The sequence below is a fragment of the Nerophis ophidion genome, linkage group LG04 (genome assembly GCF_033978795.1).
Source record: "Nerophis ophidion isolate RoL-2023_Sa linkage group LG04, RoL_Noph_v1.0, whole genome shotgun sequence".
Classification (NCBI taxonomy): Eukaryota; Metazoa; Chordata; class Actinopteri; order Syngnathiformes; family Syngnathidae; genus Nerophis; species Nerophis ophidion.
Window position 1 is genome coordinate 41,274,982 of NC_084614.1, and position 27,244 is coordinate 41,302,225.

Consider the following 27,244-nt stretch of genomic DNA (forward strand, 5'->3'; position numbering starts at 1 on the left):
ATGGGACAATGAAAAAGGAGGATTGCCTATAAATTCTTCAGGACAACCTGAAATCATCAGCCTGGAGGTTGGGTCTTAGAAAAGTGGTGTGTTCCAACAGGACAATGACCCCAAACACACGTCAAAAGTAGTAACGAAATGTCCAAATAAGGCAAGAATTAAGGTTTTAGAATGGTATTCCAAAGTCCTGATTTACATGTGTGGACAATGCTGAAGAAACAAGTCCATGTCAGCAAACCAACCAATTTTGTCAAGAGGAGTTGTCAAAAATTCAAGCAGAAGCTTGCCAGAAGCTTGTGGGTGGCTACCAAAGGTGTCTTATTGCAGTAAAACTTGCCAAGGGACATGTAACCAAATATTAACAGTGCTGTATGTGTACTTTTAACACAGCAGATTTGGTCACATTTTTAGTAGACCCATAATAAATTCAAAAAAGAACCAAACTTCGAGAATGTTTTTTGTGACCAACTGGTATGTGCTCTAATCACTCCATCACAAACAAATAAGAGTTGTAGTGTCACACCTGTAGATTATGTTTTGTTTTTTGTCATGTTTGCTCATGTTATGTTTAGTTTTTTGGACATTTGGTTCTGTCTTTGCACTTCCTGGTTTGATTTCGTCTCCATGCCAACCCATTAGTTTCACCTGGTCTCCTAGTCACGTCCCTGCCCTCAGCCTCACACCTGTTTGTCACTAATCATCATAGCTATTTAAGCCATTCTTTTTCTGTCCTTGTCCTGGCATCTTCACGCCTACCCATGCTTCACCGCATTCATGCCCTCGAACACCTTGCCATCCATGCCCCTTGTTTCGGTCACAGTAAGTTTTGTAGTTATACCTCAGTGCTAGTATTGTTTTTTTATACCACAGTGCACGCTTTTGTTTCATGTCATTAGTCATGCTATTGTGCTAGTTTTGTTTTGATTAGTCTAGTTTATTATCCGCCATTGGGCGCGTCCTTGGTTTGCCTTTTTGTAGTTTGTTTATTAAATAAATTAAACGTACTCACGTCCACGCCTGGCTCGTTCCAAACATTCTCTGCATCGAAGAAACAACCCTAATCCAAATCACAGTTTGACGTGTAGAAAGTATTGGAAACTCAAGAAACCCATTACATTATGTTCTTTACAAGTATATGTAAACTTTTGATCGCGACTGTGTAAAACCTTAATGGAAATATTTGAATGTTTTTTTAAGGGCTTTATAGGCGGAATTGAGCGTCTCCCATAGGCTCCATTGTAAGCGGACTTTAGATTGCATTTATTTATTATTGAGAATGCATTAAAAAACTACACTCGTCGTCATGTCTCTCATAATGATTGTGAACGACAGGCAACATTCCAAAACGAGTGCAGTCTCCCTTTTAAAGAACTTGGACGAGTAAAATCAGTTGCTAGTCAAACTGTGGTCCGATAGAACATTTCAAATGTTGACGTCATACAGGTCAAGGATGATACACTATTTTTTGTGTGCAGTTTGCGATTGTGTTAAAAGCAGAGGTGGGCAGTATGCGCTACATTTACTCTATTATGCTTACTCAAGTAACTTTTTGGATGAACTGTACTTGTCAGAGTATAGTTCTTTGAATGCAACATTATTCTTACTTGTAATTAGTTACATTGACTTTCATTTATTTATATCATCATTGTCCATCCATCCATCCATTTTCTACTGCTTGTCCCGTTGGGGGTTGCGGGGGGTGCTTTAGCTTATTTCATATGTATTCGGGCGGAAGGCGGCGTACACCCTGGACAAGTCGCCACTTCATCGCAGGGCCAACACAGATAGACAGACAACATTCACACTCACATTCACACACTAGGGCCAATTTAGTTTTGCCAATCAACCTATCCCCAGGTGCATGTCTTTGGCGGTGAGAGGAAGCCGGAGTACCCGTAGGGAACCCACGCAGTCACGGGGAGAACCTGCAAACTCCACACAGAAAGATTCCGAGCCCGGGATTGAACCCAGGACTACTCAGGACCTTCGTATTGTGAGGCACTTGCACTAACCCCTCTTCCACCGTGCTGCCCTATCATCATTGTATTTATTTATAATCTATTGATTACTGCTTGCAAAGACACATTCATTTGACCCTTTTTAAAGACTTATTCTGTCTTCTGACTCTGTTTCACCAATCCAATGTAAGCATGAGTTACCTTTTGATTCCATTTAACCACTCAAAATACACACTCTATAAAGTGACATGATGCCAGATGAGGCAGCACAAATCTTCAATGTTTACTTACAAATGAGGAACAATATTATATCACGTAGGCTTCACGGTGGCAGAGGGGTTAGTGCGTCTGCCTCACAATTCGAAGGTCTAGCAGTCCTGCAGTCCTGGGTTCAAATCCAGGCTCGGGATCTTTCTGTGTGGAGTTTGCATGTCCTCCCCGTTAATGTGTGGGCTCCCTCCGGGTACTCCGGCTTCCTCCCACTTCCAAAGTCAAGCACCTGGGGATAGGTTGATTGGCAACATTAAATTGGCCCTAGTGTGTGAATGTGAGTGTGAATGTTGTCTGTCTATCTGTGTTGGCCCTGCGATGAGGTGGCGACTTGTCCAGGGTGTACCCCGCCTTCCGCCCGATTGTAGCTGAGATAGGCGCCAGCGCCCCCCGCGACCCCAAAAGGAAATAAGCGGTAGAAAATGGATGGATGGATTATATCACGTGATGTGCATCTGTGTAAATATTCACATTTCAGCCAGTGACGTGCAGTGAGGTTTGAGGTTGGGGAGTCACTCACTCGGAAGTCAGATTAACAAACATGCATGATTCAATGGCACTGGCTCAAAATCACAAAAACACACAGTATGATGCTAGAATAAAACATTTCAACACACTTAGCACACAATTAAGACAGCAACTTTTTAACTTGGGGGCCACATTGGGTTAAAATAATTTGGCCAGGCTGTGTGTGTATATATATATATATATATATATATATATATATATATATATATATATATATAGTCGTGGAGGAGGCACCACCTGTGTCTGCCTCACTTCTCGTCTGCCGCATTATTTCGATCAGGACACATGGAATTTCCGCGATTTTGACCATAAAAATTATCAAAATATACATGAACCACATCAAAATCACATAGAAAGTATAGACCAAAAGAGAAATATTAAAACCTATTTTATTTTGTTACTTCGTTTTTGAACTTTTCATGGTTAAGCGTTGACCAAAACAAAACATGAACCATAGGCGTGACACATTTCCAAGAACAGAAAACAGTTGTAGATGTTTTTTTTAGGTTTTAGCTGCGCATATGCCAACATTAGCCCCGTTATAATGTAAGTGACTGTCAAATGTGCATCTTTTGCAGCGCATGTTGTAGTATTTCTCTCTCTCTCTCACACACACACACACACACCAACTACAGTTGTACTGTAAGTACCATTAAAAATAGCTCGTAAATAAATCAGAAGTTACTCACCATTTACTCAGTACTTGAGTAGTTTTATTCAATAACTACTTACTTAAGTAATTGCATGGATAACTACTTTTTTACTTTTATTTGAGTCATAATACCTTAAAGTAACAGTTCTCTTAATTGAGTACAATTTTTGGCTACTCTAACCACCTCTGGTTCAAAGTTCATGTGTAGCTTCAAGACACGCAAACAACAGTTGAGGTGAGTTTAACCTCCACCACCTCCCGCATGCGACAGGTGCTGCAACCGCCTGCCCACCCGTCTCCTCCCAGAAAAAATGGATTTGGTGTGTGTGTGTGTGGGTGGGTGTTGGGGGTGGAGGCTTAAGGAAGACAATAGCAGGGTTTGGCGCCCCACACGAGCGGCCATGTGCCGTTCATTATCATACAGCTGTTCGCATGAGGGTCAGACAAAGGCAACATGATAGTCCAAACGCTGCAGGATATCCCCCACCTCACGCACACACACGCGCTCGCTCAAGAGGCCTGAATAGCCCCCAGACTCACAATAAGGACCTTCCCCAACCACCCGCTCCCAACCACACGCGTCAGCCCAATTAGAGTGTTGAGTGCAAAAGAAAGTGGGGGTGCGTTCTATTCTTCTTCCTCGCTTGTCTGTATGATCTTTGTGTTCTTGCTCCAATAAACTACACGACGTTACCTCTGTTTGATACTTTTTTTTTTGCAGTTTCTTACATACAATTGAAAGTATAAAGCCCTGCTTCATCAGATGATGGAGTTCTTGAACTCACAACTTGTTTTATTTAAATGTTCAGTTGCATCCAAGTACAAACCCTGTTTCCATATGAGTTGGGAAATTGTGTTAGATGTAAAAATAAACAGGATACAATGATTTGCAAATCCTTTTCAACCCATATTCAATTGAATGCACTACATAGACAAGATATTTTATGTTCAAACTCATAAACTTTATTTCTTTTTTTGCAAAAAATAATTAACTTAGAATTTCATGGCTGCAACACGTGCCAAAGTAGTTGGGAAAGGGCATGTTCACCACTGTGTAACATCACCTTTTCTTTCAACAACACTCACTAAACGTTTGTAAACTGAGGAAACTAATTGTTGAAGCTTTGAAAGTGGAATTATTTCCATTTTCTACCGCTTATTCCCTTTCGGGGTCGCGGGGGGCGCTGGCGCCTATCTCAGCTACAATCGGGCGGAAGGCAGGGTACACCCTGGACAAGTCGCCACCTCATCGCAGGGCCAACACAGATAGACAGACAACATTCACACTCACATTCACACACTAGGGCCCATTTAGTGTTGCCAATCAACCTATCCCCAGGTGCATGTCTTTGGAGGTGGGAGGAAGCCGGAGTACCCGGAGGGAACCCACGCATTCACGGGGAGAACATGCAAACTCCACACAGAAAGATCCCGAGCCTGGATTTGAACCCAGGACTGCAGGACCTTCGTATTGTGAGGCAGACGGACTAACCCCTCTGCCACCGTGAAGCCGGAATTATTTCCCATTCTTGTTTTATGTAGAGCTTCAGTCGTTCAACAGTCCAGGGTCCAAGCTGTTGTATTTTACGCTTCATAATGCACCACACATTTTCGATGGGAGACAGGCCTGGACTGCGGGCGGGCCAGGAAAGGAAAGTACCCCCATTTTTTTTTTTACGAAGCAACGCTGTTGTAACACGTGCTGAAGGTGGCTTGGCATTGTCTTGCTGAAATAAGCAGGGGCGTCCATGAAAAAGACGGCGCTTAGATGGCAGCATATGTTTTTCCAAAACCTGTATGTACCTTTCAGCATTAATGGTGCCTTCACAGATGTGTAAATTACCTGTGCCTTGGGCACTAATACACCCCCAAACCATCACAGAGGCTGGCTTTTGAACTTTGCGCCTATAACAGTCTGAATGGTTCGCTTCCCTTTTGGTCCGGATGACACGATGTCGAATATTTCCCCCAAAAATTTGAAATGTGGACTCTTCAAACCACAGAACACTTTTTCACTTTGTATCAGTCCATCTTAGATTAAGTAATATACCGATCAGGATTGTTATTGATGATACACCAATAGAATATGTTCAACAAAATTATTTCTTAGGAGTGGTGATAGATGAAAATATCTCATGGAAGCCTCATATAAGTTACCTGAGGACAAAAGTTGCTAAATGTGTTGGAATGATGAGGAGATCATGTCATTTATTGAACACCAATGCTCTGCTGTTATTGTATCATTCATTTATCATGTCATATTTAAACTATTGTGTTGAAGTCTGGGTAAATTGTTATAAATCACATTTACAGCCTTTAATCACTCTGCAGAAAAAGGCTATCAGGATTGTGTCCAATGTTCACTACAGACATCATTCAAATCCACAATTTATGGACTTAAAGCAACTTAAACTGAACGATGTGATTAACTTTAAAACTGCTCAAATTATGTTTAGGGCATCCCAAAACTCTCTACCATCCAATATACAGAACCTATTCCATGACAGAGATGATCACCATAGTTACAGTTTAAGAGGAAACAACAAATTATATTTGCCTAAATTTTGAACCACTTTAAAATGAATGTGCATTTCAGTGCGTGGAGTCAGTCTGTGGAACAACTTAGGGGACAACTTAAAAACGTGTTCTAACATGATTCAATTCAAAACACTGTTTAAAAAAGAAGTATTGAAGAAGTACGAGGACGAAAGAGAGTGATGCCCTCAGCACAGAGCGATGGGAGAGAGGTGTATGGTCAGAGAGTGTTTGGGCCTGTGTGTGCGTGTGTTTGTGTGAGTGTGTGTGTGTGTGTGTGTGTGTGTGTGTGTGTGTGTGTGTTTCTGCGTGCGTGTGTATGTTTTGTCTCGTCTTGTCTTGTCTCATAGTAGCAGTGGTACTATCGTATTGTTAGTGTATAAGAGTTTTTCTTGTTTTTGTTTATATACTATTGTTCTTGTACCATATTGTTTATGTTAAATGTGGAATAAGTGACAGGGGTTGGGATATTATAAGCATCTGCTTCATCCAATCCCTTTTTAAGCCTTGCATGATTATCTCTGCCAAAATGTAAAAAATGAAAAAAAGTGTTTTGTTGTACTGTGCAGGTTTGAAATAAGTATTTAAATCAATCAATCAATCTCGGGCCCAGAGAAGCCGGCGGCATTTCTGGATGTTGTTGATAAATGGCTTTCGCTTTGCATAGTAGAGCTTTAACTTGCACTTACAGATGTAGCAACGAAATGTATTTAGTGGCAGTGGTTTTCTGAAGTGTTCCTGAGCCCATGTGGTGATATCCTTTAGAGATTAATGTCGGTTTTTGATACAGTGCCGTCTGAGGGATCGAAGCTCACGGTCATTCAATGTTGGTTTCCGGCCATGCCGCTTACGTGGAGTGATTTCTCCAGATTCTCTGAACCTTTTGACGATATTCTGGACCATAGATGTTGAAATCCCTAAATTTCTTGCAATTGCACTTTGAGAAACGTTGTTCTTAAACTGTTTGACTATTTGCTCACGCAGTTGTGGAAAAAGGGGTGTACCTCGCCCCATCCTTTCTTGTGAAAGACTGAGCATTTTTTGGGAAGCTGTTTTTATACCCAATCATGGCACCCACCTGTTCCCAATTAGCCTGCACACCTGTGGGATGTTCCAAATAAGTGTTTGATGAGCATTCCTCAACTTTATCAGTATTTATTGCCCCCTTTCCCATCTTCTTTTTCACGTGTTGCTGGCATCAACTTCTAAAGTTAATTATTATTTGCAAAAAAAAAAAATGTTTATGAGTTTGAACATCAAATATGTTGTATTTGTACAATATTCAACTGAATATGGGTTGAAAATTATCTGCAAATCATTGTATTCCGTTTATATTTACATCTAACACAGTTTCACTCATGGAAACGGGGTTTGTACATTCGAATAGTGTGTCATGAGATATAAATTGAATTAAGAGGATTTAAAGGAAACTAAATGAGCTCAAATATACCTACAAATGAGACATAATGATGCAATATGTACATATAGCTAGCCTAAATAGCACGTTAGCATTAATTATCTTGCTGTCATGCAGGGACCAAACATGTCTGATTAGCACTCCACACAAAGTCAATAACATCAACAAAACTCACCTTTGCGCATTCACGCACAAAGTTAAAAGTTTTGGTGGACAAAATGAGAAAAAGAAGTGGCATAAAACACGTCCTAGAAAGTAGTAGAAAGTTGTACATGTAAACAAACTATGGTGAGTTCAAGGACCGCCAAAATTAGTAGGACAAAACGGCGCTTGACAAATACTCAAATCAGTGAAGCATGTTTAATAGAGACAGTGTGCTTTATAACAATTAGGGAGATTTGTGTCATGTTTGTCCTCCTGCTGAAAGCATATTAAAACAAAAATCTTATTTTTTTTACCCTCATTTATTTCCGTTTTTCATACATTTTTGAAAAAGCTCCAGAGAGCCACTAGGGCGGCGCTAAAGAGCCGTTGCCGACCCCCAACCTAGGGGTACACAAAAAAAGTATGTAAATATCTACTGTATATGGAGTATCATTGTTGATTATGTTTGTGCATTGTGTGTAATGTTACAGTGGCCAAAAATATTACATTTAGATGCCTAGTTTTTAATGAGTACTTTGGTCTACTATGCTACTGTACTTTAATGTACTGTACTGTACTTCCTCTTCACCATTTACACCACCAATTTCCACTATCAATCAGAGTCCTGCCACCTTCAGAAGTTTTCTGATGACTCAGCGATAGTGGGGTGTATTGAGGATGGTGATGATGAGGAATACAGGACACTGGTGGAGGACTTTGTCACATGGTGTGGAAAGAACCACCTCCAGCTCAATGTGACAAAGACCAAGGAGCTGGTTGTGGACCTGCGAAGGAGGAGGAGTACTCCGGCGACCCCTGTTTCCATCAGGGGGGTGGATGTGGTCATGATTGAGGATTATAAATACCTCGGTGTACACATGGACAACAAGCTGAATGGGTCAAAACACGCTGAGGCCCTCTACAAGAAGGGACAGACTCCCTCAGGAGGCTAAGATCCTTCAACGTCTATACAAAGATGTTGAAGATGTTCTACGAGTCGGTGGTGGCGGGCGCCTTCTTGTACGCTGTGGTTTGCTGGGGCAGCGGGCTGAAAGTGAGGGACACAAACAGACTGGACAAGCTGGTAGAGAAGGCCAGTAACGTGATGGGAGTGGAGCTAGACTCTCTGGCGGTGGTGTCAGAGAGGAGAAGTCCAGCAAAACTCCTAGCCATTATGGACAACACCTCCCACCCACTACACTCGGACTTTGCGGAGAGAATGAGCACGTTCAGTGGAAGGCTCAGACTCCCAAAATGTAACACGGAACAACACAGGAGGAGGTCTTTCATACCGACAGCCATCAGATTGTATAATGCAGGGGTCACCAACCTTTTTGAAACCAAGAGCTACTTCTTGGGTACTGATTGATGCGAAGGGCTACCAGTTTTGAACTTTACATTTTAAGTGTTCATATATATATATATATGTATATAGTCATTTGTAAGTTACATGTGAGTGTGATTTAAACAAGAATAGCTAAATAATTAAATATATATATATATATGATGGGTATTTCTGTCTGTCATTCCGTCATACATTTTTTTTCCTTTTACGGAAGTTTTTTTTGTGGAGAATAAATGATGAAAATAAACACTTAATTGAACGGTTTAAAAGAGGAGAAAACGCAAAAAAAAAATAAAAAATTAAATGAACCAAAATTAACCATTAAATGAACCAAAATATGACTTATTATATCTTTGTATAAAATATTGGACACAGTGTGTTGTCAAGCTTATGAGATGTGATGCAAGTGTAAGCCACTGTGACACTATTGTTCATTTTTCTTTTTTTGTGCAAATGTTTTTAATGATAATATCAATGAGGGATTTTTAATCACTGCTATTTTGAAATTGTTACTAATATTGATAATATTCATTTTTGTTTTACTACTTTTAGATTGTACCTTGTCATGTTTGGGTGTCCTGTTTATTGCTATTCTGAATGTTGCTGGGTTGGGTTTGGTTTTGGAATTGGATTGCATTGTTATGGTATTGTTGTGTATTGTTTTGTTGGAATGATTCATAACAAAATAAAAATAAAACGGCCAGCGGGCGCCCCATCTGGTCCTTGCGGGCTACCTGATGCCCGTGGGCGCCGCGTTGGTGACCCCTGGTATAATGCATATGTTCCTTCTTGACTGCACTTAAATGTAGAATATATGTAGAATATATTTGTATTATTCATATATTATACATTATATATATAATATATGTCATATATTATTTATTATTATAATTGTTTATTGTGAGCGAACTGTGGTGCTGAATTTCCCCCAGGGATCAATAAAATACTTTCTATTCTATTCTACTGATCACCATGGTACTTGGAGAGCCAAGTTCTTTTCTGAGGTGGTACTTGGTGAAAGTGTGGAAGAGAACCGAAAAATATCCATCTCGTCTCGCCAGTGTCAATCTGATACTGATACTACCATTTGGCATCGAGGTGGTCGATATTGATTTCGCTCCTCCCATTCCTTGTTTAGTGTAACTTTCTCCTGATGCAGTTAAATGTATATTACAATTTATTTTTTATATTATCTTTGTTTCGTATTGCCGCGTTTAGTCAAACAAAAATGTTATTTTTACCTTCAAAAAATGTTTTGCTTCAAAGGGCGGGTCAGTCCAGCAGCTGGAGGTCCGACTCCCTTGAGGTCCGCGAGGCTCCTCCCCCTCTGATGACCTCATCATCAGAGGGTATAAAATCTTCTTCTCTCAACACCAAACAAAGTAGAAGACAGACTGAAAAGAAACGGCAAGAAGACAAGAAGCCGTCAGCAAAAAGGACATAGAAAAGTTATTTTAACCATTTAAAGGATCATTCTTCATTTTTTTTGCGTACTTTTTGAGGATTATTGCGGGTGCCGAATGCGCTTGTTGACGTAGACAGCAGAAGAAATGTCGCAAACACACCTGAGATACCTGATGGCTTTGGCCTTAGTCCACGTGGTAAGTGTGTCTATTTTCTCCATCTCATCAACTGTTTTATTTTCCAATTGTTAATGTGTTTTGTTTGTCACTGCAGGTGTTCTCCTCAGGGGTGTTCGAGTTGAAAATTAACTCCTTCCACACGGCGCAGCGCATCTGCAGGAGACACAGAGACTGCCACATTTTTTTCAGAATATGCCTCAAGCACCCGGAGGACGTGATATCGGCAGAACCACCGTGCACCTTTGGGACCGGACAAACCAACGTCATCAGGGCCGATCACACCTCCATCTCCAGCAGCGCCGCCATCAGGGTGCCTTTCCACTTCAAATGGCCGGTAAATGCCGCACCAAATATTATATTGTTATTGTATATAAGTTTATTTATGCATCAGTTTGCTGATACCAGGTCAATCCTCAATTGTCGATGTCGACAATGATATCAACACCACAATATTCAAAAGAGGTATATAACTTCAGTAGTCCGTTATTTTCCACGTTGAGCAAAATAGTACAGAAGTGTACAAAGTAAGTTTAAAAAATATGGATATTTAAACACATTTTACATAGATGTGTAGTCTAAATCAGTTGTCCAAACGTTCTAACTTGGGGGCCGCATTGGGCTGAAAAATGTGCCCAGGGGCCAAATATATATTAAACAATATCTATATCCATCCATCCATTTTCTACCGCTTGCCCCGTTCGCGGGGGGCGCATTATATATTAAAGTTATCACACACAAACTGCATTTGACCCATCACCCTCACCCCCTGGGTGGTAAAGGGAGCAGTGAGCAGCAGTGGTGGCCGTGCCCGGGAATCATTTTTGGTGGTTTAACCCCGGATTTCAACCCTTGATGCTGAGTTCCAAGCAGGGAGGTAATATTAAGTCAATACATATTATATAATAAGTCAATATATATATATATATATATATATATATATATATATATATATATATATATATATATATATATATATATATATATATATATATATATATATATGTGTGTGTGTTTATGTATATGTGTGTATATATATATATTTATATATATGTATATGTGTATATATATATATATGTATGTACCCCGCCTACCGCTTGATTGTAGCAGAGATAGGCACCAGTGACCCCAAAGGTCAAATAACTGAAAACATGTTTTGTATCCTAGTTTCTTCAAAATAGCCACCCTTTGATTGATTACTGCTTTGCATTCTCTCGATGAGCTTCAAGCACACCTGTGAAGTGAAAACCACTTCGGGTGACTATCTCTTAGAGCTCATTGAGAGAATGCCAAGAGTGTGCGAAATCGAATCGGAGCAAAGGGTGGTTATTGTGAAGAAACTAGAATATAAAACATGTTTTCAGTTATTTCACCTTTTTTGTTACGTACAAAACTCCACGTGTGTTCATTCATGATTTTGATGCCTTCAGTGACAATCTACAATGCAAATAGTCATGAAATTAAAGAAAACACATTGAATGAGAAGGTGTGTCCAAACTATTGGCCTGTACTGTATATGTACAAATGTTGTATAAAACATATCAATAAATAAATAATATAAATGATATTAAGAGTATGCGAACATACAACTCCTACCTTGTTTACTTCTGCAACAACTCCTTAAAGTTTTGTAATTCATTAGAAATATAAAGCAGCTAAAATGTGCCAAACATGGGTACGTGTGGAGAGAGTGCTTTGCATTTTCCCCCTATCATGCATTGGGTGTAATTTTAAAGTATGTGTTGTGCTTGGACGATTTTTACAATAACCACAAAGTTCAGTGAGCAGGTTGTGTTATGTGTGACCATGTGTGTTGACTTTTCGTGTTAGATTATTTGCACTATCAGTGGGAATGGTTGTTTGTATTGGGTAATATAGGTTAATGCTGTGCTGTGTATAGTTCAAAGTGCAATTTAGCTGAATTACTCACGATGTCCACAAGATAGTGGCAACGTTGTAGCCTGGTAGAAAGTTGGAGGCACACCACCGGACGTATTCCTTATTCAACTTGTGACGTCTCGTGGGCCAAAATGGACACCCCTGGTCTGAATTAACCATTTAAACATTCACATTTTCATGACAAAATAACACAAACGACCTACATTTTTATCAATACAGGTAATTGCTCATTGTGTGTTTTTAATTAGTTCCGAAAAGAAGGAATGATCATTTCTAAATTAAACATTTTCATAATTAGTGCATAAAAAACAGTAACTGACATTCTAAATACTGGTTTTAACATATTGTAGTCCTTGAAATACCACAATTTTTACCCCAAATAGTACACATTAGAAAAAGTTATTCAATGTTTTTTGTTAGTGTGCATCTAAAGTATAAGACTTGTCACACACATTTATAAACACTTCCTATTTTTAAAAACACTTCATTCATATGCAAATTTGGCATAACACTCAAACCTTAATGTACTGAAAGTGGCAAAGTAACAATGTACACTACTGTAATAAATATAGGACATAAATAAGACATTCATAAAATCTTCATTGTAAATTCACAACAAATGAATGGCTTGCATTACTTTCACATTAATATTTACAGTATTTTACAGTGAAATAACAGGTAATTGCTGTGAAATATAAGGGTATTTTATTTTTTGATTACTGTATTTCATTTTTAAAAATGTTAAATGAGGTGAAATCCTGGTATTTTCAGTGTACTGTACATTAATTTAGACACACTCTTAAACAAACACTAATATGTGAAAATGCTTCAGCTGGTTTAAAGATAAGCTGCTGTGTAATACAGTACAGTCCTTAGATTGGTTATATTAAGTTAATATTAGCTAATGTTATGCTTAAATGCTTTCTCTAGTCCAAAAATATACATTATTGTTATTAAACATGCATATTTCTGACTAATAATAGGTTATACAGTACAATTTTGCACTATATTGGTACGGTAAGGTATTAGCTTAATTTTGATCAATATGTATTAGAAGGAATAATGCTGCTCGGTTTATATATGCCCCACTTTTGGTATGATTCGCTTTTCCACGGAAACATTTTGCCCTGATTTTTCCATATCACCTTGGTTATTGTATGGTGAAATGTCGGAATCGAATACTCAAATACACCCGGTGACTCAGTCAAAAAATAAGGCACAACAAATGTGCAACATAGAGTGATATAATTTTTAATAAATAAATGCGATGGAGTAAAGTCTGCAATTCGAAGCACGACGTGTTAAAAACCAAAACATATAAGATAAAAAAAACAACAATGTTTTCCAGTGAGAAATTGTGTAAATTGAATTAATTTGTGAAAGACATTGAAAAGTGAGAGCACATAACACACTTAATAGAGAATAATTGTAGTTTTACACACAGTAAACAATTTGAAATGCAACTAGATGACAAATGAAATGGATTAATAAACATTTATCGAAGATATTTGTTGGTGGCACTTTGCTACAAGTTCTTTCTCAAATTCAATCCTGTTTTCAGTTTCTTCTTTATCAAAGTAATGGCACTCACAACTTTATTTGGGCCTATGCTGCCTTATTTAGAGAGGGACTTACCGATGCGTTGGATTCTTTGTTTGTGAACTCAACTCCGCAAAGGGACTCGTTTGTTTTAAGCAAAATCAGGGCAGCCATGAAATTCTAAGTTAATTATTTGCTAAAAAAAATAAAGTTTATGAGTTTGAACATCAAATATGTTGTCTTTGTAGTGCATTCAATTGAATATGGGTTGAAAAGGATTTGCAAATCATTGTATTCCGTTTATATTTACAACCAGCACAATTTCCCAACTAATTTGGAAACGGGATTTGTACATGCAAGTGTTTGATCAAAATAAAGCCTGTAGTGTAGAATGGATGAGTCAGCAAAGCACACACAAACAATTGTGACTGGGTTTTTGGATTTAAATAAATATATTGACCTTCTCACGTTATAGTGGAAGTGTAACGCTATTACGTTTTTGTTTGCAGGGGACCTTTTCGTTGATTATCGAGGCCTGGAACGCAGAATCCCCGACTGAATACACAGGTACCATTTTGCTGTGCACTCTATTGAACTAACAAGAACGAGGTGTTAAGCATTACAACTTTTCCACGCAGATAACCAAAACAACCTGGTGAATCGCTTGGCGACCAGGAGGAGGCTAGCCATCGGTGAGGACTGGTCGCAGGACGTGCACTTCGGCGAACAAAGTGAACTGCGCTACTCCTACCACGTCTTCTGCGACGAGTACTACTTCGGAGACGGCTGCGCAGAATACTGCAGGCCGAGGGACGACACGCTGGGACACTACACCTGTGACGAGGAGGGCAACCGTATCTGCCTGGAAGGATGGAAAGGAAACTACTGCTCTGAACGTATGTCCGACACTCACACACAATTTTACTTATATATAGTATATCATATCATTATTGTACTGATTTTCTTAGTGAGGGACACATACAGAAATATTAAAGGATTGGGGCCACTATAAAAGCATTTGTTCTGTTAAAAATGCCAAAATCCATCTATTGAAGGTTATTGTCATTGTCATTATAGTGACAAAGAAAACCGTTTTTAGTGTTGTTGGTAATAATATATTTAATTGTACCCTGCCTACCGCTTAAGTGCAGCTCAGAGAGGCTCCGCAACCCCGAAAGGGACAGGCAGTAGAAAATTGATGGATGGAATAATAACTATAACCATATCTGTAATAGAAAAATGTCGAAAAATAGCCCCCCTTTGCACACCTCTGGCTAATTATATTCCACACGATTGCAGTGTGCCTGCAAAAATGCATATACCAGTTGATTGGACAACTATTATAACAATTATTAAACTGCAACAGTGAAAAAAGTTATATTCTTTATATATAGTCTACTTATATATTTGCATTTTTTAAATTTAGTGTAGAGAATAAGCGGTAGAAAAATGGATGGATGGAAATTTAGTGTAGAATAATACACGTCTTCATTATAATCAAATTGAATAATTGTAAAATATTTTAATGTATAATTTTTATTATAATTTTTTAATCAAAATAATTTTACAGTTTTATATGAAATGTATTAAAAGTATTACATGTATTTATTACCTAATTATTTATTAAATAAAACATTTTTTGCGCCAATAATGTGCGCAGTATATTATATGTCGAATTCTATAATGTCAAATTAAAGTTTTTTAATTCAATATTTTATGTTATATTTTGATGTGTTTATAGTATACACCGTATGTGATGATGATGTGTTTGGAATATGTTTAAAAATGTATACAATATTTAAGAAATACCTCTTTGTTTTGACAGACTTCTGAATAAATACCCCACAGTACTGCAATATTTACTACAAATGAGTTTAAAAGATTTAAACTGTATTTATGCTAAAGCTTCAGAAACTAAAAGCAGGATCTAGAAGTGAAATGTTAATTTAGAAATTAACCTAGCGGTCATTAATCAACTAATTCATTGATCTCCTGCATATGCATGTGTGCTGGGCATTTTGTGTCCCATCTGCCTTGTGTTGACTGGTCCAATGGGAGTAAAAGATTGATGCAGACGCACATTTTTCAAGGTGTTTGCGTGCTGTCAGCAGATGAAAAAGAAAATAGAAACCACACCCCGACTCTGCGTCCCCCCCAGGCAGTGTGCCTACCAGCTGCTTGGCTTAGTACTTAACCAACAGTGAAGTCTGTTGGGGGGGGGTAGTGTATGTGAAGGCGTGTTCATTGTAATCACACACCCTCTCCCCCCAGCCATCTGCTCGGCGGACTGCAGCGAGAGGCACGGCTACTGCGAGGCCCCCGGGGGTTGCACATGCCGCATGGGATGGCAGGGCCCCTCCTGTAAGGAGTGCGTCCGGTACCCGGGCTGCCTGCATGGGACCTGCAGTCAGCCGTGGCAGTGTAACTGCCGAGAGGGCTGGGGGGGCCTATTCTGTGACCAGGACCTCAACTACTGCACCAACCACAAGCCTTGCGCCAACGGGGCCACATGCACCAACACGGGCCAAGGCAGCTACACGTGCGCCTGCAGGCCGGGCTTTGGCGGCACAAACTGTGAGCTGGAAACCAACGAGTGCGACAGCAACCCATGCAAGAACGGAGGAAGCTGCAATGTGAGTACAACATGTGTTTAAATAACCAAATAATAGTTTGTTTTGGACACAAACTATTCATATTACTCCTAAACATGCATCTTCAAGCAATGCCTCCTTAACTCAAGCCTTATGTGCACCCAGAAAAAGACTTGATTTTGATATTTCAGTTGTATTTGCCACCAAAGACCCCCTGTGTCCAACAACATACTCAAGCGACAGAAAATGGATGGCTGGATGGATAATATACTATTATGAAAATCAATGTGACAATCAGGCTGATAGTAGCCACTGTAATGATAAGTGTCACCAGTAGAAGGCAGTCTAGCATCATAAATATGTGTTGACCGGCGGTGGACACAAGAAAAAGACTACCCAAGTAGTTGGTGCTGAAAACATTTTTAACTTGGCATAGCATTAAAAGACACAGTTTGTTGTTTTATTAATGAGGAATACAACATTAGACCCATGGCGTTGATACTATGGATATTTGAGTCGCCTCTTTATTCCATATTTGATATGGCCTAACATTTACATCACTATGTATTCCAGCTTATTGAGATAACAATATACTGTATATCATGATATAAAATTTGGCATATAAATGATAATAGAATAATTTCAAAATGTGTTACAAAGTCTCCATATAACTGCTAACGTATGTGGTAAAATATTGCGTAATTTTCAGTTGTATTATTTACTCTAAACCAGGGGTCACTAACGCGGTGCCCGCGGGCACCAGGTAGCCCGTAAGAACCAGATGAGTAGCCCGCTGGCCTATTCTAAAAATAGCTCAAATAGCAGCACTTACCAGTGAGCTGCCTCTATTTTTGAAATTGTATTTATTTACTAGCAAGCTGGTCTCGCTTAGCTCGACATTTTTAATTCTAAGAGAGACAAAACTCAAATAGAATTTGAAAATCCAAGAAAATATTTTAAAGACTTGGTCTTCACTTGTTTAAATAAATTCATTTCTTTTTTTACTTTGCTTCTTATAACTTTCAGAAAGAAAATTTTAGAGGAAAAATACAACCTTAAAAATGATTTTAGGATTTTTAAACACCTATACCTTTTTACCTTTTAAATTCCTTCCTCTTCTTTCCTGATCATTTAAATCAATGTTTAAGTAAATTTTTTTATTTTTTATTGTAAAGAATAATAAATACATTTTGATTTAATTCTTCGTTTTAGCTTCTGTTTTTTCGACGAAGAATATTTGTGAAATATTTCTTCAAACTTATTATGATTAAAATTCAAAACAATTATTTTGGCAAATCTAGAAAATCTTTAGAATCAAATTTAAATCTTATTTCAAAGTCTTTTGAATTTCTTTTAAAATTTTTGTTCTGCGAAATCTAGAAGAAATAATGATTTGTCTTTGTTAGAAATATAGCTTGGTCCAATTTGTTATATATTCTAACAAAATGCAGATTGGATTTTAACCTATTTAAAACATGTCATCAAAATTCTAAAATTAATCTTAATCAGGAAAAATTACTAATGATGTTCCATAAATTCTTTTTTAAATTTTTTCAAAAAGCTTCGATTTAGCTAGTTTATCTCTTCTTTTTTTCGGTTGAATTATGAATTTTAAAGAGTCAAAATTGAAGATAAACTATCTTTCAAAATTAAATTTTCTTTTTTTTCCTGTTTTCTCCTCTTTTAAACCGTTCAATTAAGTGTTTTTTTCATCATTTATTCTCTACAAAAAACCTTCTGTTAAAGGAAAAAAAATGTACGACGGAATGACAGACAGAAATACCCATTTATATATATATATATATATATATATATATATATATATATATATATATATATATATATATATATATATATATTCATTTATTATAGGTAAATTGAGCAAATTTGTTATTTCTGGCAATTTAATTTATTTAAGTGTTTATCAATCTGGTAGCCCTTCGCATTAATCAGTACCCAAGAAGTACTGTAACTGTCAATATTTGTTTCTATCCGCCCACCTCGTTTACATTCAAGAGCTGTAGTTTAACAGTTAGCTATGCTTTTTTTGTATCCTACAGTGTGTAGCGTAGGTGTAAGATGTTAAGATAATTATTGTACTCTAGTCTTCCAGTGATAATAATACTTGTAAGAAAATGTTTACTTGCTATCATGAAATTGTGGATTAGTGATTTAGAAGCTGTGGAGGGACATTAGCCGCTAGCTTGCCAGCGAGAATGCTACATTGCGCCTTTGTTTGCACAGCTAGAATGTGTCATCAACATGCAATATTCCAACATAATGATAGTATTAAGAGTTCTATCGTCTGCCATATTTATATCATTTTTACCGTAAAATGTATATACTGCACATCCTTTATCCTAACAAATGTTTTTGTTTGTTGTCAGGACCTTGAAAATGACTACTCGTGCACCTGCCCGCAAGGCTTCTACGGTAAAAACTGTGAAATCATTGCGATGACGTGTGCGGACGGTCCCTGCTTCAATGGGGGAACGTGTGTGGAGGCCATGACGGGGGGTTACACTTGCCGCTGTCCGTCCAGCTACACCGGTTCCAACTGTGAAAAGAAGCTGGATCGCTGCAGCAACCGGCCCTGTTTAAATGGTAGGTTAGCAGCCCTTTTTGTACAATTTTACTACCAAAATAACATGCAATCCGATGTAAAATTAATTACTAATGTATTGAACATACATTATGTCCAATGTTTTACATTTTTATGTGTTGGCCCTATGATGATTTGGCGACTTGTCCAGGGTGAGCCCCGCCTTCCTCCCGTGTGCAGCTGAGATAGGCTCCAGCACCCCCCCGCGGCCCCGAAAGGGACAAGCAGTAGTAAATGGATGGATGGATGGCTTATTATTGTCAACATACAAACATCTTATTTTATAGTACACAACCAAATAACCTTCAGTGTGACAAAAACATCTGTGATACAAACTTCTACGCACTGTTTGTAAGATGCACCATACAGTGGCAATCTGGCAGAGGTTGTTAAATGTGAACGCCATGGACCAGTCCTGGCTAAACTACATTAAAGACCTGAGCCACCGGTATCATACTCAAGGCCCGAGAAATATTTTAACATGGCCTGTCACATCATTTTTATATGGTCCATCACTTTATTTTATGTTGTCCGCCACATCTTATGCCAATCTACCACGTTATTTTATATTGTTCGCCACATTATGTTGTCGGCTAAATTTTTTCAAGTTGTCCGCCACATTATTTTATGTTGTCCGCCACATTATTTTATGTTGTCCGCCACATTATTTTATGTTGTCCGCCACATTATTTTAATGCTGTCTGCAACATTATTTATGTGGTCCGCCACATTATTTTATGTTGTCTGCCACATTATTTTATGTTGTACACCACATTATTCAATGTGGTACGCCACATTATTCAATGTGGTCCGCCACATTATTTTATGTTGTCCGCCACATTATTTTAATGCTGTCTGCAACATTATTTATGTGGTCCGCCACATTATTTTATGTAGTCCGCCACATTATTTAATGTGGTCCGCCACATTATTTTATGTGGTCTGCCACATTATTCAATGTGGTCCGCAACATCATTTTATGTGGTCCGCAACATTATTTTATGTTCCCCGCCATGTTATTTCTTTTGTGGTCTGCCACATTATTTTATGTGGTCTGCCACATTATTTTAAGTTGTCGGTCACATTTGATTTTGTCCGCAACATTATTTGATGTTCTACGCCACATTTCTTCAAGTGGTGTGCCACAATATTTTAATGCTGTCTAACAAATTATTTTATGCTGTTTGCCACATTATTTATGTGGTCCACCACATTATTTTATGTCGTCCGCCACGTTTTAGTTTGGTTGTCTGCTACATTTTGTGCTGGGCGGCACATTATTTATGTGGTCCACCACATTATTTTATGTTATCCGCCACATAATTTTATGTGGTCTGCCACGTTATTTTAAGTTGTCCACTACATTATTTTATGTTCTCCGCCACGTCCTTTTAATTTGTCCATCACATCATTTTACATGGTACACCACATTATTTGATATGATATATAATAAATTATTTGGTCCGCACACTTTAATATTTACAAATTATGCAACAAGGTCTTCCAATATTTTTTTTGTGTTATCAAAAATTAATATGTTAACATCCGTTTGTTACCTTGACTTATGATTTCAGAGCAAGTTGTGTTAGTAAAACATACAATAATCAAAAAAGGTTGTTTAAGAAAATTGTGTAACCAAGCAATTATATATTTATAATCATAAATATTTACTGTTACAAGCAACCATAATTGCTATGTGGCCCTTGATTAAAAACGAATTTGACACGGCCTAGGCAGAATCTTTTTTTGAGGGCCTCCCCATTTCAAAATTAATGTCAGAAGATTCTTTGTACTTTTTTATAATCAAACGTGAATTTGTTTTGACGCATGTTTTGTAAATCAAAAGGGAATTTATTTAGATTATTTATTTATTTTTTAAAATACAAAATAACAAGACTAATTTGATTGTAGTGTAATCGATTACCAGACCAGCACTAATGGACAATGCAAATCTTTGGGGACTATTGCCACTATATTTTTTATCAGTGACAGAGCAGAAATGGGCTATGAATATGGTGGCAGTAAAAGTCCATTAGCAAATGAAATGTTATATGTGCTTAGTCACACAAACTGTGGCCTCGCCATGTTCGTCCCTGGTCTGCTCGATGCTGAAACAAGTGTTTCCCCTTCAGGTGGTGAGTGTCTGGACCTCGGCCAGAGCGTCCTCTGCCGCTGCCAAGCGGGCTTCACCGGCGCCAACTGCCAAGCCAACATTGACGACTGTGCCTCAAACCCTTGCCAGAACGCTGGGACGTGTCAGGACAGCGTGAATGACTACACCTGCTCCTGCACCCTGGGGTACACCGGCAAGAACTGCAGCATTCGCTCGGATGCGTGCGGCGCACGTCCGTGCCAGAACGGGGGCACTTGCTTCACACACTTCACCGGACCCGTTTGCCAGTGCCCTAAAGGCTTCATGGGTCCAAGTTGCGAGTTCACTCTCCAGCCTAGTTTCAAGCCCGCTCTACGACAAACTTCCCAGCCCTCCTCGGCCACACTCAGCATCTCCTGCATCCTGGCCGTTCTAGTTGTGGCACTGATCGCGGGTATCATCCTCCTGAGGAGGCGCCGGAGGTTTCAAGGGAGGAAGCAGCTGAGCGACATTGCAGTTTACAACGACCTGGAGTCGGTCAACAACCTGGGAGGAAGCGAGAGAGACTCCTTCCTGGGTCCAAACGGCCTGTTCAAGATCAGCAACAGCACGGCCCGCCTCAGCATGGCGCTCTGCCCAGAGGGAAGGTCAGGGTTTAGGCACAATCCAGTGGAGAGCGGCCTGGTCAGAGAGGACTTCATGTGGCGGGACGAAGCCGGTCTGGGTTCTGGAGCTGCCGGGCTGAGATGAGCTCAACAGGATAAGCAAATCTTAGCACTTGTTGCTCCTCTTTCTTCATGCACTGTGACACGAGGAGCAAAACACCACAAATAGCAAGAAAAAGATTATTGGAAGAATATTACAGAGCGCATTCAGACCCAAAGAGACCAATATCGATATTAATATCCACCTTTCTTCGGACCTGCAGCTGTTGGGGTGTAAGTAACCAACCTGGCACACACTTTAACGGCATCGTCAAAGTGTGTGTGAGTGCGGTTGTTATTTCACAACTCGAACCAAATACTGACAATACTTAATCTACTTTGGAAAACTTGTCCCAATGACTTCCTTATCATCTGTAATATTATTTCCTGTCTTAAAATGTTTTTTCTACACCGTTTTTTTTTTTTTGCCTTTCAATCTTCCTTTGCCCATTTTTTCCTTATTGTGCGCACCATCATTTTTTATCTTTTATATTATTTATTTATTTGAAAACCTAGGTTTAGCGCTCCACAGATATATATTTATACAATGCTGAATGAATACTTTGGGCTGTTGGAAGATAAACTATCCCAAAGTTGTAAAGGGCAGAGATATGAGGATGAATAATTGCCCTGTCATGTGCCATTTTTTTGTGTTCATACCAAAGTTTGTGTGATGTTATGTGTTGTCATTGTTATTTAAGTTGATCATATTGTTTTTTTTTCATGTGGAATAAAGACTAATACTTAATTTAATCTAGGTACATTTTTTTTTACCCTTCATGACAGTGTCTGCTGTAGGGTTGTCAAAACGATTGATACTTTGATACCAAGTAAATCCCGACATGCAAAAAATACATGGACACCACTTTTCTTCAGTATCGCCAGTATGGTTTGTGTAAATCTATCACGATTACATAAATGATAATGGAAGTGTGGCAGTGTAGCATAACTGCAGCACACACCTCATACGCGCCTGGTTAGCCAGAGAATAAGATGTAGTAGAAATTATCTGTGATGCACTTAAGCCACTTTGTTGCTATATTTAGTGAGTAGAGGTAAATATCTTTCAATACAAAAAAAGTGATCATTTGTCTCCTGTTTCTGCTTCCTAAAAGTAGAATTTACCATGGAATATAATGATGTACCTCAAATCCTTCAGAAATGTACTACCGTATTTTTCAGACTATAAGTCACATTTTTTTTCATGGTTTGGCCGGGGGTGCGACTTATACTCAGGAGCGACTTATGTGTGAAATTATTAACACAATACCGTAGAATATCAAATAGTATTTAGCTCATTCACGTAAGAGACTAGACTTATAAGATTTCATGGGATTTAGCGATTAGGAGTGACAGATTGTTTGGTAAACATATAGCATGTTCTATATGTTATAGTTAATTGAAAGACTCTTACCATAATATGTTACGTTAACATACCAGGCACCTTCTCAGTTGGTTATTTATGCGTCATATAACGTACACTTATTCAGCCTGTTGTTCACTATTCTTTTTCATTTTAAATTGCCTTTCAAATGTATATTCTTGGTGTTAGGTTTTATCATATAAATATCCCCAAAAAATGCAATTTATACTCCAGTGCGACTTATTTATGTTTTTTTTTCCTTCTTTATTATGCATTTTCGGCAGGAGCGACTTATACTTCGGAGCGACTTATACTCCGAAAAATACGGTATTCTATACATATGCGTGCTACTCCTTATACTACCTAAACTTCAATTTTATTTAACTTTAAAAAAATTAATACAGTAATGTGTTTATTGCTGCTAATTGGTTCTGGGCTTGACAATGACAACATTGAATTTCCGCGCAGTAGTAATTGTTAGTTATAAATCCAATATTTTCATGGATAGAACATAGCTGAAATAGGCGCCAGCGCCCCCCGCGACCCCGAAAGGGAATAAGCGGTAGAAAATGGATGGATGGATGGATGGAACATAAAAACATGTTAATGACCAGCTAAATATGATTTTCAACGTTATTAGAACCCTAGGCATGAAATAACACCCACATAGTCATCTTTCACTCATTTATTCCAATATAGTAATGCTGCCATAATAATAATTTAAAAAAAACGCTCCGGTTGATTTGGTCTCATTTGTAGTCCAATACTATTATAATACTATTGTAGTATAGGGCTTCACGGTGGCCGAGGGGTTAGTGCATCTGCCTCACAATACGAAGAACCTGCAGTCCTGGGTTCAAATCCAGGCTCGGGATCTTTCTGTGTGGAGTTTGCATGTTCTCCCCGTGCATGCGTGGGTTCCCTCCGGGTACTCCGGCTTCCTCCCACTTCCAAAGACATGCACCTGGGGATAGGTTGATTGGCAACACTAAATTGGCCCTAGTGTGTGAATGTGAGTCTGAATGTTGTCTGTCTTTCTGTGTTGGCCCTGCGATGAGGTGGCGACTTGTCCAGGGTGTACCCCGCCTTCCGCCCGATTGTAGCTGAGATAGGCGCCAGCGCCCCCCGCGACCCCAAAAGGGAATAAGCGGTAGAAAATGGATGAATGGACTATTGTAGTATTGGTATTTTTAGTTCATCTAGCCGTTTTTTGCTTAATTTAAGCCAAAAATACATAGAATTTAAATGAGTGAAGCTGCAAAAATCCAAGCACGATGTGGCGAGGCCCTGAGTTTTCACTCAATTCTGTAATCCTAATGCATAATTACCGCATATGAAAAATGTCACGTGGTCCAAACGAAGATGCATCGTTCAAATCCTCTGTAGGCCTTTAGAAGAACAAAAGTAAGTTCACTCATAACTTTGGGGAGATATTTAATATTCGGGCAGCACGGTGGAAGAGGGGTTGGTGCGTCTGCCTCACAATACAAAGATCTTGAGTAGTCCTGGGTTCAATCCTGGGCTCGGGATCTTTCTGTGTGGAGTTTGCATGTCCTCCCCGTGATTGCGTGGGTTCCCTTCCTCCTACCTCCAAAAACATGCACCTGGGGATGGATTGATTGGTAACACTAAATTGGCCCTAGTGTGTGAATGTGAGTGTGAATGTTGTCTGTCTATCTGTGTTGGCCCTGCGATGAGGTGGCGACTTGTCCAGGGTGTACCCCGCCTTCCAGGGTGAACCCCGCCTTCCGCCTGATTGTAGCTGAGATAGGCTGCAGTGCCCCCCGCTACCCCGAAGGGAATAGAAAAATGGATGGATGGATGGAAATTCAATATTTCATCTATAACAGTAAGGGTGTTTTTAAAAATATATATAACCTTAGTCCTGTTACCAAATGTTTTTCTTTGCCATTTTTATTTTCTAAATATTTTTTGTTGTTGAGTCATTGTAATGTGCTCAGAATTTATGCCATGTGGTTCTACAGCTAATGATTTGCTTAAAAACAAAAGTTGGGCATTCAAAACAGAGTTCTGACCTGTTGCTCATTTGGTTTGCCTCCACCAGTGTGTGCATGATGGGAGTTTGGTCTTGTTCTGTTACAAAGTTCTGACCTGTCATTGGGCTTACATTGCTGAAAACACAAATAGATTGACTGATTAACATCAATGTTGAGTTTTCAGTTAAAACGTTATGGGCTGCAGGTGATCGAGGAAAGGTGATGGCTATTGTCGTGCTTTATAAAGTGTACAAAACATCTTTCCATACACTGGAAGGGACAACGTATCTGACTGATGATGAAGGCGGTTTTAATGAAATCTATTGTTAAAGAATAATAGATGTTTCCATTTTAATGATTGTTTTTTTTTTTTTTTTTCGTTTCTGCAATAAAGGTAATTGATGCATACATTTTCTGTTATGATCCGCCTCCCGGATCATATATGGTTTTGGGGTTTTAGTCTCTTGTGTTTTTTGTTTATTGTTTGACTCTTCCGATTCTTAGTTTGTGCACTTCCCTGTTTGTTGTTGTCAACATGATTTCTGATTTGTCCCACCTGCCTTTGTTAGCACACCTCCCTTTCGGACAAGCATAAGGCATTTTTTCTTCGAGAAAGGTTACATGATGCCTAGTACCCATTGAGAACAGAGCTAGCTTGACCACCACGCATACTAAATGGCCGGGACTTGAGCCGGACATCCCTCCATCCATCCATCCATTTCCTACCGCTTGTCCCTTTCGGAGAAGCATAAGGCATTTTTTTCTTCAAGAAAGGTTAAATGTTGCCTATTACCCATTGAGAACAGCGCTAGCTTGACCACCACACATATTACGTGAGTGCGACTTGAGCCGGACATCCAACCATCCATCCATTTCTACCGCTTGTCGCTTTCGGACAAGCATAAGGAATTTTTTTCTTCGAGACAGGTTAAATGATGCCTAGTACCCATTGAGAACAGAGCTAGCTTGACCACCATGCATACTAAATGGACGAGACTTGAGCCAAACATCCATCTATCCATTTTCAACCGCTTGTCCCTTTCGGACAAGCATAAGGCATTTTTTTTTCAAGAAAGGTTAAATGTTGCCTATTACCCATTGAGAACAGCGCTAGCTTGACCACCACACATATTAAATGAGTGCGACTTGAGCCGGACATCCAACCATCCATCCATTTTCTATCGCTTGTCGCTTTCGGACAAGCATAAGGCATTTTTTTCTTCTAGACAGGTTAAATGATGCCTAGTACCCATAGAAAACAGAGCTAGCTTGACCACCACGCATATTAAATGGGAGGGACTTGAATCGGACATTCATCCATCCATCCATCCATCCATTTTCTACCGTTTGTCCCTTTCGGACAAGCATAAGGCATTTTGTCTTCAAGAAAATGTTAAATGGTACCTAGTACCCATTGAGAACAGAGTCAGCTTAACTACCACGCATATTAAATGGCCGGGACTTAAGTCGGACATCCCTCCATCCATCCATCCATACCGCTTGTCGCTTTCAGACAAGCATAAGGCATTTTTTTCTTCGTTTGACCATCACGCATATTAAATGGGTGGGACTTGAGCCGGACATCCAACTATCCATCCATTTTTTACCGCTTGTCCCTTTCGGACAAGCGTAAGGCATTTTTTCTTCAAGAATGGTTACATGGTGCCTAATACCCATAGAGAACAGAGCTTGCTTGAACACCACGCATATTAAATGGTCTAGACTTGAGCCGGACATCCATCTATCCATCCATTTTTTACGGCTTGTCCCTTTAGGACAAGCATATGGCATTTTTTTCTTCTAGACCAGGGGTCACCAACGCGGTGCCCGCGGGCACCAGATAGCCCGTAAGGACCAGATGAGTAGCCCGCTGGCCTGTTCTGTTTTTTTTTTTAGTAGCAAGCTGGTCTCGCTTTGCTCAAAATTTTTAATTCTAAGAGAGACAAAACTCAAATAGAATTTGAAAATCCAAGAAAATATTTTAAAGACTTGGTTTTCACTTGTTTAAATAAATTCATTTTTTTTTTA

The 27,244-nt window shown here is 39.0% G+C and overlaps 1 protein-coding gene across 1 annotated transcript; it reads left to right on the forward strand.

Annotated features, from left to right (window-relative positions):
- The first annotated feature begins 747 nt into the window (after positions 1-747).
- On the forward strand, positions 748-22,609 carry dlb (deltaB). The gene is made up of 8 exons (XM_061898068.1): positions 748-819; positions 10,116-10,450; positions 10,527-10,766; positions 14,377-14,434; positions 14,506-14,763; positions 16,139-16,500; positions 18,846-19,062; positions 21,193-22,609. Exons 2-8 carry the CDS (start codon positions 10,400-10,402, stop codon positions 21,900-21,902), a joined length of 1,896 nt encoding a protein of 631 aa, XP_061754052.1. The 5' UTR covers positions 748-819; positions 10,116-10,399; the 3' UTR covers positions 21,903-22,609.
- The last annotated feature ends 4,635 nt before the right edge of the window (positions 22,610-27,244 follow it).